The sequence below is a fragment of the Lutra lutra genome, chromosome 16 (assembly GCF_902655055.1).
Source record: "Lutra lutra chromosome 16, mLutLut1.2, whole genome shotgun sequence".
NCBI classification, from domain to species: Eukaryota; Metazoa; Chordata; class Mammalia; order Carnivora; family Mustelidae; genus Lutra; species Lutra lutra.
In genome coordinates this window covers 49871307-49885445 of record NC_062293.1, presented here as the reverse complement: position 1 = coordinate 49885445, position 14139 = coordinate 49871307, and the positions used below count along the sequence as shown (strand labels likewise).

Here is a 14139-nt window from a genome sequence, read left to right as displayed (position 1 = left end):
TGTAAATTGACTGGTCTAGGACTCCATACTTAGTAACAGGATCAGAGTTCGAACCCACGTTTGTCCTATTTAAATGATCACTGAGCTAAACTGCAAATAGGACAATGCGAATGTCAAATATAATTCCGCGGCCTACCCAGATCCGTTGGGACAGGCCCTCTGCGGACACCCTGGAAACCCCCGCCCCTAGCCGAAGCCAGGACTAAGTAAGCAGCTGCACTGTGCAACCTCGCGCGGGCGGGGCGGGGCGGGGAGGGGCAGCCCCGCCCGGGCAGCCCCGCCCACCGCTCCGCTGCAACCAGTAGCGCCTGCGCCTTGGGGGGCGGGGCTGCCGCTCTGATTGGGCACCTCCGGGGGCGGGACCGGGCCGCGAGCGCCCGGCACCGAGTGGTGCGCGAACCCCGGGCGCGCCAAGTTCTGGGTTCCGGACTCTCGGGGCAGGTGTCACGTGGTGGGCACCTAGTCGAGCGCAGGCCGGTGGGTCTCGGACTCTGGCCGCGGCGACAGCAGCGTGGGGCCTCAGGGTCGCTGGGCTGGTGTGCAGGACCCTGTTCCGGTAGGTGGGCAGCTTCGGGTGTCAGGACCTTGGTGTCCCCGGCGCTCTCGGGGTGTGCGCTCTCTTTGTGCGCCTTGCCGCCGCGCTGCCCCCGCAGCTCTGAGAAGCAGGAAAAGGTGAGGGGCGGGAGGGCGGCGAGCCCGGATGCCCGGTGCCTGGTCATGGGTCGGTGTGGTAGGGGTGGTGGGCTCAGCCTTTGACACAGATGCGGAGGCTTAACAGCTGATCAGGTAGCCGCTCCCCACTGAGCCCTTTTCTCGCGGAGCATTTTCAGTTCAAGTGCGCCCTTCACGGGGCTACAGAATGCCCTCAACCGAGCTGCAGGTGGAGTGCTATCACGTAGCCCATTTTACAGATGAGGAAGGTGAGGCTCGACGAGAGGAGCCGATTTAGGCGCGACACTGCAGAGAGCAAAATGGCAGAGCCGGGAATCCAACGGAAGCTCTCCAAGCGTGCGCGCTCTTGCCTTGCATATATGGTCGCGCTGCTTTTGGGAGTGCGAACAGCTTCCTGCCGGGGAGCAGCTGCGTCTGTTGTCTGCAATCTGTCACCACCGCCACCCCCCCCCCCCCGCCCCCGTGCTAAGAGACAAACGTTGCACTGTGGGGTTCTTGGCCTCGTGCCCTGTGCTTCGAGGTCCTGGAAGTCAAGTGACCCTTGATCCACTGAGGCCAGCACACATGTGTCTTTAGGCAGGCAGCTGCCAGACTGGAAACGCCAGTTCCTGTTCTTAGGGGATCATATTTTAAATTTCTTACTTGAGGGAACACGCCCTGGAGGTGGGCAGTCTGTGCTTTAATTCAGCTCAGGGTCACGGGAACAGGCTTTGGAACTAAAAGTAAACCGAAGTTCAGATTCTGACTCCGTTGTAGGACCTTAGACCACTTAACGCTCTGACTCAGTTTCCTCCTCTGTAAATCGGGCAACACAAAATCTGCGCATGGGACACACAGGTGGCATTCAGCAGGATCGTTCCCTCAGGAGACTTCTGGCTGGTTCCACTTGTGTGACAAAGGCCCAGGGAAGATTGGGGGCCGTGGGGAGGCTGATGACCTTGGCAAGTAAATTCACTTTACAGGTCTGTTTCCGTGGGGTTGAGGTGAATATCATGCCACGCATGAGTGACAATTTCCCCAACAGAAATATCCAGCACTATAATGATAGTCACAGCTGCAGTGGGCTGTGTCCTCCCCGGGGTGCTCAGCCCAGATGCCTGAGTGGTAACAAAGATGGCTGTAAGGTCCCTCTGTTTCTTTTGTAGTAGCTGATAGTGGGGTACTTACTGTGTGCCTTGTGTGCCTGGCGCTGTTTTGAGTGCTCGTGTATGTCCGGTGGCTTTTAACTCTCCCTGACCACTCTGAACAGTCGTCACTCCCGGATTTTACATGAGGGGACTGAGAAACAGGTGTCAGTAACTGGGGGGTTGCACGTTAGGAAGTGGAGAGTGGGATTTGAACACATCAGGCTGGCTTTAGGAGTTTCCTAGGGTGTGGTCTTCACTGTTGGGACATGGGAGGATTGGAGGGGTCCAGCTGGAGAGGTGTCCCCCACCTGCTTTTTGGCACAGGGAGCCTTGATCTCCCCCAGTTGTGTTTCTCTAGTTGTTAGTTTCAGATTTCACAGATGGCTTAAGAGATGGCTTAAGACCAAGATTTCTAGAACACAGTTTGAAACTTATGAAGTATGCAAGGTCAAAGGGAAGAATGTTCTCCCATCCTGGCTCTCACTGCTTCTGAGTATCATCTCTTGTGTCTCTGCTTTGTTCCCCAAGCTTCAGTCACATGGGCCTGATTTCTGGCCCTCAGCAAGTCAAACTTCTAACCATTTTAGGGCCTTTGCGTTAAAGGTGATAAGGTGAGGGATGATTTAGGAGGATAAGGTGTGTTTGCTCTTACCCTAGATCTCAGAAGCTTGGATCTTTCCCAATTCAGATCTTAGCTCAGACACCTTTCATGGCCTGGCCTAAAGAAGCCCTTCCCCCGTTTACTGGCCTCATGGCAGTCACCACCACCTTAGATTATCTTGTGTATTTCTTTTTTTTTTTTTTCCAGATTTTATTTATTTATTTGACAGAGAGAGAGAGATCACAAGTAAGCAGAGCAGCAGGCAGAGAGAGGGGGGAAGCAGGCTCCCTGCAGAGTAGAGAGCCTGATGTGGGGCTCGATCCCAGGACCCTGAGATCATGACCTGAGCCGAAGGCAGCAGCTTAATCCTCTGAGCCACCCAGGAGCCCTATCTTGTATATTTGTTGTTTACTTTTTTATTAGTCTGCACCTCACAAAAGCAAGGCCTCTGTCTTTTTGACCCACGTATTCTTAGTTCCTTGTTCAGTGCCTGGGACATAGGAGTTGCTCAGTAAATATGTGTTGCAGGAATGAATGAAGTCACTGTAGGCTAATACTAGTAGTAGAGTGGATCTCTTAACTATCAAAAGCTTGTTTTGAACGAAATATAGAATTACTGTATGGTCCAGCAATTCCTCTTTAGGTCTATATGCAGAAGGATTGAAAGCAGGGACTTGGTATCTGTTCAAGTTCATGGTTGCATCATTGACAGTGACCAAAAGGTGGAAGCAGCCTAATGTCAGTAATGGAAAAATGGCTAAAGAAAGTACTGTGTGGTGTCTGCAGACAGTGGGATGTTATCCTGACTTAAAAGGGAGGGAGATCTGGCATGTGCTACCACATGGATGAACTCTGAAGACCTGACTCTGCATGAAATAAGCCAGACACAAAAGGGTGACTGTTGTGTGATTCCATTTACATGGTCAAATTCATAGTAAGTAGGACAGGTATTACCACCAGCTTGGAGAGAAGGGAATGGAGTGGTGTTTAATAGGTGCCCAGAATTGCAGTTTGGGGCGAGGAGAAAGTTTTGGGGGACGGGTGGTGGTGATGGTTTAATGCCACTGAATTGCACCTAAAAATGGTCAAAATGGCAGAGAATGACAAATGCTATAGTGATTACACTTATATGTGGAATTTAAGAAACAAAACAAACAAGCAAAGAAAAAAAATTAGACTCTTAAATACAGAACAAACTGGTTGTTGCCAGAGCGGATGTGAATGGGTGAAATAGAAAAGAAATTAAGTATGATTTTTAATTTAAAAATGGTTAAAATGGTAAATGGTATGTGTCTTTTATCAGAGTTCAAAAACAAATGAGGACAAAGTTCAAGGTATGTTATTTTTCAGCCAAACTCCAAATCTCAAGAGAAGATGTGAAGTATTTCTTGCCTAAATATATTAGCTAAAAAGGATGCTTTTCCTCTGCGTTTTAATAGGTACACAGGGTGAGGATCTCTTTCTTGTTTCTTCAGTTCCCAGGTTATCAGTAAATCTGGTCAAGTTGACCCATAAATTAGCTATTTACATCCCAGGTCTTTGTCCTTCTTACTGTAATTCAGATTGTCCCAGGACAGAGTAGATCTAATTGACCTAGTAGACAATAGATTTTATCTGTAGTAGGTATAATTGACTTAACAGAATCTTGAACTCTGTTGTGTTTTTTTGTTTTGTTTTAAGATTTCATTTATTTATTTGAGACAGAGAACAAGCAGAGGGAGAGGGAGAAGCAGGCTTCCCCCTGAGCTCCGGGAGCCCGATGCAGAGCTGGATCCCAGGACTCTGGGATCATGGCCAGAGCCGAAGGCAGACGTGTAACCAACTGTGCCACTCTGGCGCCCTGAACTCTCTATTTGGATAAAGAATTAAAACTTCACGATTGGGGCGCCTGGGTGGCTGAGTGGGTCAAGCCTCTGCCTTTGGCTCAGGTCGTGATTTCAGGGTCCTGGGATCGAGCCTTGAGCCCCAGGCTCTCTGCTCAGCAGGAAGCCTGCTCCCCCCACCCCCCGCCCCCTCTGCCTGCCTCTCTGCCTGCTTGTGATCTCTGTTAAATTAATAAATAAATAAAAATCTTTAAAAAAAATTTTTTTTTCACGATTAAAACAAAAAGCTTCATCTGGACTCAAGAAAGGGATGGGTTCGGGGTGCCTGGGAGACTCCCGCATTGGGCTCCCTGCTCTGCAGTGAGCCAGCTTCTGCCTCCGCCCTGCCTGAAATAAATAAATACAATCTAAAACAAAGACAAAAAAATAATCATATGGTCTTAAGAAGGGTGTGGACTAAGTGCCCTGTATTGGGGAAGGAGGCCTGATCCTGAGGGAGAAAAGTCTTCCCCCTAGGTGAGGGAGGGGATGTCGTCCGGCCTGCCGCTCTCCCCCAGGGTTTCAGAGGTAACTGACTCAGAATTAGCATCTCCCCTAAGAAAAAGATGTGCAGCCAGAGCTGTAGTTTGAGTGCGTTCTGCCCAAGGGAAGCCAGTGAGCAGGGAGTTGCAGGTGGGGACTTTGTTCCTTGTCCTGAGCAGGGTGCCAGGGATTGCCTTTCCCAGAATGATTGTAGATCTGACCTGCCTTGGAGGAGGGCTCCAAGTGGACTTTGGTTATCTGGCGTTTGAGCAATATCTTCTCTGTGTTGCTTGTCACCTTCAAATCCTCTTCGAGTAATCCATATTTAGAAGAAGCTTGGTCTTTGAGATTCTAGAACCAGAATGCCTGTTTTGGCTCTTGTGCTTTTTTGGGAGGGGGGGCGGTTTACCACCTGTGGAGGGCATGTGTGTGGGCGGATGCAGAGAGCCTTGGGTTGTCCTGGCCATCCTTGAGTGCAGGGATCAGCACCGAGAACGGAGAAAAGTGGTGGCAGAGTGCCAAAACCATTTTCCCCATCTCTCTCCCTGGGACAGCAACGTGGCACGTGGCCGGTCACTTCCCAGGATGCCTGCCTGCCCGCCCTTGGCAAGTTAGGCCAGATGTTGCTGCAGAAGCATGTGTTACAAGGAAGCCAAAGTGCTTGACGACGGGGCTTGTTCCTAACCCTCTGCGCTCGACTTAAAATCATGGCTGTTTTGAAAGCCCCAGGGAGGAATTTCCCAGTTAACGATTACTGGTAGTTCCTTCTTTGGAGCTCTAGGGAGGTTAAGGGACTTGTGACTTGGGACTGACTGTTGGGCTGTTTTATTTAGTGTGTATGTTTGTCTAGCAAGTGAGTGTACGAGTGTTACTCCTGTTGCTGTGTGTCAGCAATTCTGGGACACTGGCTGGGGGTCTCACAGTTCAGTTCTGGTACTAGTTGGAGTTAACACGGACCCCACAGATTAAGGGCTGAGTCCCACAAGACAGCCCCCCATTTCAGACACCAACCACAAGTAGGAGGTCTCCCCATTACCTGCAGCTTCTATAGGACTTGGCTACAAATTGGAGGTTCCCGTGAGCCCCCCCCTTCCTTGGATTCAGTCATTGCTAAGACAGCCCATAGAACTCGAGGAAACATTTGCTTACCTTTACCAGTTCATTATATAGTAAAAAAAACTGCTTAAAGGAAGGATACAGATAAACAACCAGATAAAGACATACTTAGGGGGGCGCCTGGGTGGCTCAGTGGGTTAAGCCTCTGCCTTCAGCTCAGGTCATGATCTCAGGGTCCTGGGATCGAGCCCCACATCAGGCTCTCTACTCGGCAGGGAGCCTGCTTCCCCCCTCTCTCTGCCTGCTGCTCTGCTTACTTGTGATCTCTCTCTCTCTGTCAAATAAATAAATAAAATTAAAAAAAAAAAAAAGACATACTTAGGGTGAGGGGTGGGACAGTCCCACGTGTGACAGTTTCTGTCCCTCTAGAGTTGGGGTGCGCCACCCTCTGGGTACGGGGAAGCCCTCCAGACCCCATGCTTCAGGGATTCTTAGGGAGGCTTCCTCCCCTGCACTCGATCAGTCATTAACTCCGTTTCTAGGACCTCTCCTCTCTTTGAAGAATGGGGAGTCTGGATGGAAAATTCCAAGCTTCTGATCCTGGCTCCGTCTCTGTGGACCTGCCAGGAGCCTACCCAGAGTCACCTAAGTAGAACAAAACACACTCTTATCCCCCAGGAAATCGCAAGGGTTTTAGGAGGAGAGACCAATGTATATTTCTTATTAATTCACAGTACTCTTGGGCGATGGGCTCTCGCCTCCTGATTGGCTCTTTCTCAGCCTAGATGTTCTCTGGGTTCGTCTCCTCCACTAGCGCCCCCGACCCGGCTGTCCACAGTGATCCCTGCTCGTGCCAGTACCCCGTTCTCGTCCCCCATGCCGCTCTCCTCGTTTTAGCTCACTGTGTTAAGTCACCTGTTTGGCTCGCTGCCAGGCAGGGCTCCCGCATGTTTTGGTCACCACCGTGTGCCCAGTACCAACCCTGTGACTGCCTCCAGGAAGGTTCTCAGTAAATAGCCAGCGAATGAGTGTCCTGAAATGACAACTTAGCAAACTGACGGGGAAAAGCCCTGAAAAGCTGCCAACTACTGGTTAAAGGAGGTTGGTTCCTGTCAATATTTAAACTTTCACACCAGTGGGTGTGCCACTGCCCACAAAATTGTGGTCCTCTGCAGAAACCTAGGGTACAGAAGCTTGCATTTTCCTCTCAGCTCTTTTAACAGGATGGCATTTTCTTTTTTTTTTTTTTTTTAAGATTTTATTTATTTATTTGACACAGAGAGAGCACAAGTAGGCAGAACGGCAGGCAGAGGGAGAGGGAGAAGCAGGCTCTCCACAGAGCAGGGATCCTGATGCGGGGCTCCATCCCAGGATGCTGGGATCATGACCTGAGCCAAAGGCACCCCATGGGATGCCGTTTTCTGATGAAAAAGACAGACGTGTCAATCTGAACTGCGGTTTTTACCAGAAGGTGTCTATTTAAGCAACAGTGCGTGCCTTCACTCATAGCTCCTACAGTAGGAAGTCTGGGGGGCACTCGGAATGTGTGTTTGGGGGTTTTGAGCCCATCCTTCATGGCCGAGCTGCTGTGCAGGCCTGGGCTGAGAGATTTTTTCTTTCCTGAGCCTTATTTTCATTACTTGAAAAATGGGGGGGGGGCCTGGGTGGCTCAGTGGATTAAAGCCTCTCCCTTCGGCTCAGGTCATGATCTTGGGGTCCTGGGATCAAGCCCCGCATTGGGCTCTCTGCTCAGCGGGGAGCCCGCTTCCTCCTCTCTCTCTGCCTGCCTCTCTGCCTACTTGTGATCTCTGTCTGTCAAATAAGTAAATAAAATCTTAAAAAAAAAAAAAGAAAAATGGGAAGAATAACACTGAAATCAGCAATTCGTTTGTTCAGCCATTTGGCAAATATATATGGCCATGCTGGCATTCTGTGTGGGATTTTAAAAAAAGTAACACTGAGTTCTTGCCTTCAAGGCCCCTGGTTTAGGTGGGGAGCTGCCCCAAAACCAGGAAAGATAGAGTTGGGAAGAGGGGTACCGGGCTCTGTAGGCTGGGGAAGGCCTCAGAGGGAGGGCGGGGAGTTCTCGCTACTTACGGGATCCCCAGCTGACCTCCACACTTCCAGAAGGAACCAGAAGTTCCACGCAATGGTTGTGCAATAGAAGGCCATCCTGTTGACCAGCACGTGTGAGGGAAAGGCCATAAAACGTGTCAGTCCTTCAGCAACTTGGGAGAACCAGCAGCTATAACTAAATTAATGCTGGGAGTGTTTCCATTTTCAGGCAACTTTGAACCAGCGCGACGATGGCGGAAGTCAACGGGACTCACAGAGATGCTGACCTGTGGTCCTCGCATAATAAAATGCTAGCACAGCCGCTGAAAGATGCCGACACTGAGGTGAGGCGCCGGGAGTCTTACTTACATCTCCTGGTCTACTCCTAAGTAAACCCCACTGAGGACAGCCTTGCGGGTAGTGTAAGAACGCTGCGTGTAGGGGCCGTGGCTGACAAAGTGGCCAAAAGTCCTCTGTGGGAAGATGCCTGGGTGGCCCAGCGGGTTAAGTGTCCCATTCTTGGTTTCGGCTCAGGTAATGATCTCAGTGTCATGGGATGGATCCCTGAGTCCGGCTCTGCACCGAACATGGAGTCTGCTTCAGATTCTGTCTTCATCTCCCTCTGCTCCTTGACCTGGTCACTCACACACACTCTCTAAAATAAGTAAGAATTTAAAAATCTTTAAAAGCCCGCTGTGGGGAATAGGCATATTTCTGGGTTTCCACAGAGTGCAGAGCACTGTTCTGGCTGTTCGGAGGAAAGGGCCACTGGAGGGGCCACTGAGATCTGACCCTTTCCTTCCAGTTCAGGTATCTAGACACCGAGAAGCATCTTTTAATTTGTGTGGTTTGTTTTTGTTCTTGTTTTGTTTTGTTTTAAAGATTTTATTTATTTATTTGATGGACAGAGATCACAAGTAGGCAGAGAGGCAGGCAGAGAGAAAGGAGGAAGCAGGCTCCCCACTGAGCAGAGAGCCTGATGCAGGGCTCGATCCCAGGACCCTGGGATCATGACCCGAGCCAAAGGCAAGGCTTTACCTCACTGAGCCACCCAGGCACCCCTTATTCATGTGTTTTTATAACAGCTTTAGAGGTGAGAGATCATTCACTTAGCATGTATGTCACCCACTTAAAGTGTGTATGTCGGTGGTTCTCATATGTTCACAATCAATTTTACTTTTTTTTTTTAAGATTTTATTTATTTATTTATTTAATTGAGAGAACACAAGCAGGAGGAGAGGGAGAAGAGAAGCAGACGCCCTACTGAGCAGGGAGCCCGACGCAGGACTCGATCCCTGGACCCCGGGATCATGACCTAAAGGCAAATGCTTAACCGACTGAGCCACCCAGGCGCCCCTGCAGTCAATTTTAGAACATTTTTATCCCCCCGCAAAGAGAAACCAAAACCCATAAGCAGTTACCCCTGTACTGCCCCGCCCCCCAAACTCCCCAACCCACAGCCACTGCTGGCCTACTTCCTGCCTCTGTGGGTTTACCAAAGCTACTTTTATCTTAAGGATGAAGAACGAGGAATAAACTTCAGGGAGGGAGAAACTTGATGAAATATAGGGATGAAAATAACAAGAGGGTACAAAATGAAAAATTCAGTGGGATGCTTATTTGAAGGAGCATTTTCTCTTCAGTCATTTTGTTTCCCTTAATTCATTGTCTTCTGTGAATTCCTCCCTAAGTGCTAAAATCCAAGGAAGATTTCATCTCTTCTCTAAGTGCTGTGGGAGTCTTCTCAGTTGGGTTGTTTGGGTTTCAGTTGGCTTCTGTAGGCAAAATATGAATCTGTCCTAGTGTCCCATCTCTTTACTAGGTTATGGCTTTTAAAAAAAAAAAGATTTAACTTACTTATTTGACAGATCACAAGTAGGCAGAGAGGCAGGCAGAGGGGAAGAGGGAAGCAGGCTCCCCACTGAGCCAAGAGCCCGATGCGGATCTCGATCCCAGGACCCTGAGATCATGACCTGAGCAGAAGGCAGAGGCTTAACCCACTGAGCCACCCAGGTGCCCCCGGTTATGGCTTGGATCAGAGCAAAACGCTAACCTGAATCGGCCAGATGTTCACCGCTTACCTTCCCTTTTCTCTCATCAGGTTTACGACATCATCAAGAAAGAAAGTAACCGGCAGAGGGTCGGACTGGAGCTGATCGCCTCAGAGAATTTCGCCAGCCGGGCAGTTTTGGAGGCCCTAGGCTCTTGCTTAAATAACAAGTACTCTGAGGGGTACCCAGGCCAGAGGTATGTGAGTGCCATCACAGGCCTGCTTCTGACACAGTGATGGTAGCTACCGAGTCAGTCTCGAGCCTACAGAACAAGGGAATTCCTGTTCTGCTCCTGTCGTAACTCCTTTGCAGTTCCCAGCACGTGGCAGCGCCCGTGTTCTTGGAGCAGCTGTCCTCATCGTCTTTAGCAGTCCCTTTGTGGGGCTTTCTAGAATAACAGGCCAGTCCCTAAGGAGTTTGGAGCTGCTGGGCCGTTGTTGAGGCTCTAGAGAAAGGTCAGCGCTGTGAGGGGCGTCATGGAAGGTGGCTGTGGCTCTGTGAGTCATGGAGTTTCTGTCAGGGGTGACCTGGAAGCGACACCGGACTCCGTCGTGGCTGTGTTAGAAACGTTCGATTTGGTCAGTTCTTCCCCCTGAGAGCCACAAGAAGTTCTAGTCATTTTTGGTTTTTTACAGTCATCAGCAAAGATGGCGATCACAGAATCTGATGTATGGTTTTTGCAGATTTGCCTATTTGTGTCCCAAAGGCCACGGGAAAAGAAGGGTCCCCCTCGACCCGCTGCCTACCACTCAACTCCAAGATGCCCCTGAAGCTCTTGGGAGAAGGGCTGAGAATCAGGTTGAAGACACAGTCTTTTTCCTGCCCTCAATAACTACCTTCTCCTCTGTGCCTTCGAGGGTTCCCCTGGTGTTTTCACAACCGTAGCTCATGGGATCTCGGGAGAGCCCCAAGGGGGGGCTGTTTTCCCACATGGTACAGATGAGGAAGCCAAGACGCACTGACATTCAGTGACTTCTTTCCTGAGTTTTGTGAGTTGTTCTGGTGAAATGAATGAGCCTGAGAGGAGGTTTGTGGGCATCCCCAAATTTGTGGCCAAGGGGGACAGTGGTGTGGGTCGCCTGGGGGGCCCAGGACTTGTGGCTGGTGTGTGAAGTGGGGGCGGACTCGTGAACCTGGGTTCTTAGCCTGGGGCATTGGCACTAATTCTAACCCTAATCTGACTGACCCCATCTCATCATTTCATCGAAAACGCTTCTGTCTTTCTTGGCGATCGGAAGATGACAGTGGCCTTCAAATGGAGAGTGAAAGTCAGTGCTGTGGTCTAGACATCAGGCTGAGCGTGACCACAGTCATGTTCGAGTATCCCACAGCCTGACTGCAAAGTCAGCCCTCTCACCCCCTTTCCAGATAAGGATCGGACTTGGCAGGTGAAGGAGGCAGCTCCAAGTCCTTTGGTAAAGAGCAGAACCAGGGTTGCGTCCTCTAGATCCAGGTCTGTGCCACGCATGGTCTTCCCAGAGCTCCCTGCCGCCTCTGCAGGGGTCTGGGGCAAGGCAGGCAGGGGCACTGGGGTCTCACCGTGACTGTGAATCCCTGTCCTGTGTTTGCTTCCCTGGAAAATGGCTAATTGCTAAGTCCCCTGGCAGCCCTGACCTTCCTGAAAGTCCATCACCCTTCCTCAGTCATGGGCAGCTCTCCTTCAAGCTCGGAGGACACCATACCTTTCTTTGGTGACAAAGCAGAGAATGTAACGCTGGAAGGGACCCTCAGATCCCTCCATGAAGCCTCTCCCAGTTCCCACACTCTGTAGTGGCTGCATTCACAACAGCAAGAGCTGGGAGTGGCCCACGAGTCTGTGGGTGGATGAAGGGATAAGCAAAACGTGATCGATCCATATAACCGACTGCCCTTCAGCCTTAAAACAGAAAGAGTTCCCGTCACGTGCTACATCGAAGGTGAACCACAAGGACCTTGAGCTGTTTGCAGTAACCCAGTCTCCAAAGTCTGCATAGTGCCTCGTGCCACTGAGAGCTGTCTAGAATCATCAAGACCGTTGCGAGGCAGAGATCGATGGTTGCTAGCAGCTGTGGGGAGGCAGTGGGAGCTGCTGCCTCGCGGGTGTAGAGTTTCAGTTTCACAGGATGAGAAAGTTCTAGAAGTCTGTTGCACAACAGTGGGAATATACTTGGCAGCGTGAGGTACTTAATGCGATCGGGATGTATGCTTGGAAAGGGTCAAGATGTCAATTCTGTGCTGTGTGTTCTTTACTAGAATGAAAAGAGTATGTGTGTGTATGTGTGTGTGTGTTTAAAAACTTATTTATCTGTTTATTTTTTTAAAGATTTTATTTATTTGTCAGAGCGCACAGGTAGGCAGAGTGGCAGGTAGAGGCAGAGAGAGAAGCAGGCTCCCTGCAGAGCAAACAGCCCAATGTGGGACTCGATCCCAGGACACTGGGATCATGACCTGAGCCGAAGGCAGCTGCTTAACTGACTGAGCCACACAGGCATCCCAAAAGCGAGAGAGAGTGAGTGTGAGCCGGCACAGGGTGGGGGTGGGGAGGGCAGAGGGAGAGGGAGAAGCAGACACCCTGCTGAACAGGGACCCCGATGCGGGGCTCGATCCCATGACCCCAGTATCATGACCCAATCAAGAGTTGGGTGCTCAACTGACTGAGCCGCCCAGGTGCCCCAAAAAGAGTATATATATATCTAATTTAAAATTTTTAAGGTTGTCTCCGACCACAAGGCATCATGGTTAAAAATGTCTACTGAATTGAGTTACTACGATTATTAATATCAGAGAAAAAAACATACAAATCTTTATACTAATTATTAACAGCAAGTAAAATTTTATTAGAACTGTTAAAACAAAAAACAGGAGAACCTCTCCCTCCCCACCAGCCCCGAGGAAGCCGCATTCCACATTCTGGCTCTGGGGCTCTGACTGCTCTTGGAACCTGATGCAAGGGCGATCGCACGGTTATAACTGGCTGATGTCACTCAGCATGATGACAAGGTCCTCAGGGTTCATCCATGCAGCCTCTGTCAAAATTTCTTGTAGATGAGAAGATACTTGCTCTGTCATGAAGCCGACTGAGCACGGATGGAAGATGAGTGCCGTGGGGTCTCGGGGGACTCGTTCTCACTGCCCCTCAGCTTTCATTCTTCTGTCCCAGCATGAAGCTTCTTTGGCCTTTGTACAAAGCACAGAGGACCAGGGCCACAAGGGGCCTAAGCCGACTTTCTCCTCAGGTATTATGGCGGGACGGAGTTCATCGACGAGCTGGAGATCCTCTGTCAAAAGCGAGCGCTGCAAGTCTATGGTCTGGACCCCAAGTGCTGGGGGGTCAATGTCCAGCCCTACTCAGGTAACTGCCACATCCAGACGGGCCTGGGCCGTCCCCTGCCTGCTGGCGTTCACGGAGGGCAGTCCCAAGAAGGACAGCCCATAAACGGAAGCGGAAAATGGGCCAAACCCCTAATGGGGCTTAGAGACCCACAGATGGGTCTGTGCATCTCTCTCCATCGCCCTTGGCGCCTCCCAACTCACCCCTCCTGAACACACCTGTTCCGTATTCTTGGGGTTTGCTGCGGGGGAATCTCTGGGGAGCTGGCTGCACAGTGGGGGGCCAGGCCTGTTCTGTCCACTCCTGGTTGACGGCCTAGTGGCCAAGCTCTAGGGGCCTGCTTGGGGCCTCCCGGGACATCCTCTGGCCTCGCCTTCCAGGCTCCCCTGCCAACTTCGCGGTGTACACCGCCCTAGTGGAGCCCCACGGGCGCATCATGGGCCTGGACCTGCCCGACGGTGGCCACCTGACCCACGGGTTCATGACAGACAAGAAGAAAATCTCCGCCACGTCCATCTTTTTTGAGTCTATGCCCTATAAGGTAAGTGGGTCTCTAGGTGGCCCTGTTCTGAGATGCTCCAGGAAGTCCCTGCTTTTTGCTGTCTGTCCCCTCCTGCCCTTGGGACTCCTCAGGCATTTGGGGCACGCCGGGGGCAGTGGAAGCCCGGGGAGGTGGGTAGGAGAGGTTTTAGCTGCAGCCTGACCCCCGTGCTTGGGACCCTACCACCCCTCATAGATCTGTCAGTGAACCACAGCCTGTGTGAGCCACAGGCCCGGCCTGCAACTGACACGTAGTCACGTGGGGCCTTCGTCATTACAAACAGCTGGGTTGGAACAGCGTACGGACGATGCGTGGGCTGATATGTGAACTTGATGCCGGGGTTGGGGGCAAAGGCAGTAACCCGTGGACTCAGTTATGGGG

The 14139-nt window shown here is 50.9% G+C and overlaps 1 protein-coding gene across 2 annotated transcripts in view; it reads left to right on the top strand.

Annotated features, from left to right (window-relative positions):
• Nucleotides 1-382: 382 nt before the first annotated feature.
• SHMT1 (serine hydroxymethyltransferase 1) overlaps nt 383-14139 on the top strand; it is a 24387-nt gene continuing 10630 nt past the window's right edge. Inside the window, exons 1-5 of one of the 2 annotated variants that reach the window (XM_047708772.1) lie at nt 383-556; nt 8086-8200; nt 9958-10103; nt 13123-13238; nt 13598-13758. In XM_047708772.1, the coding sequence (XP_047564728.1) occupies nt 8108-8200; nt 9958-10103; nt 13123-13238; nt 13598-13758 (516 nt within the window). In that variant the 5' untranslated portion in view covers nt 383-556; nt 8086-8107. Of the gene's footprint in view, nt 557-603; nt 673-8085; nt 8201-9957; nt 10104-13122; nt 13239-13597; nt 13759-14139 lie in introns of those variants that run through there. The other variant, XM_047708773.1, reaches the window with a different exon arrangement.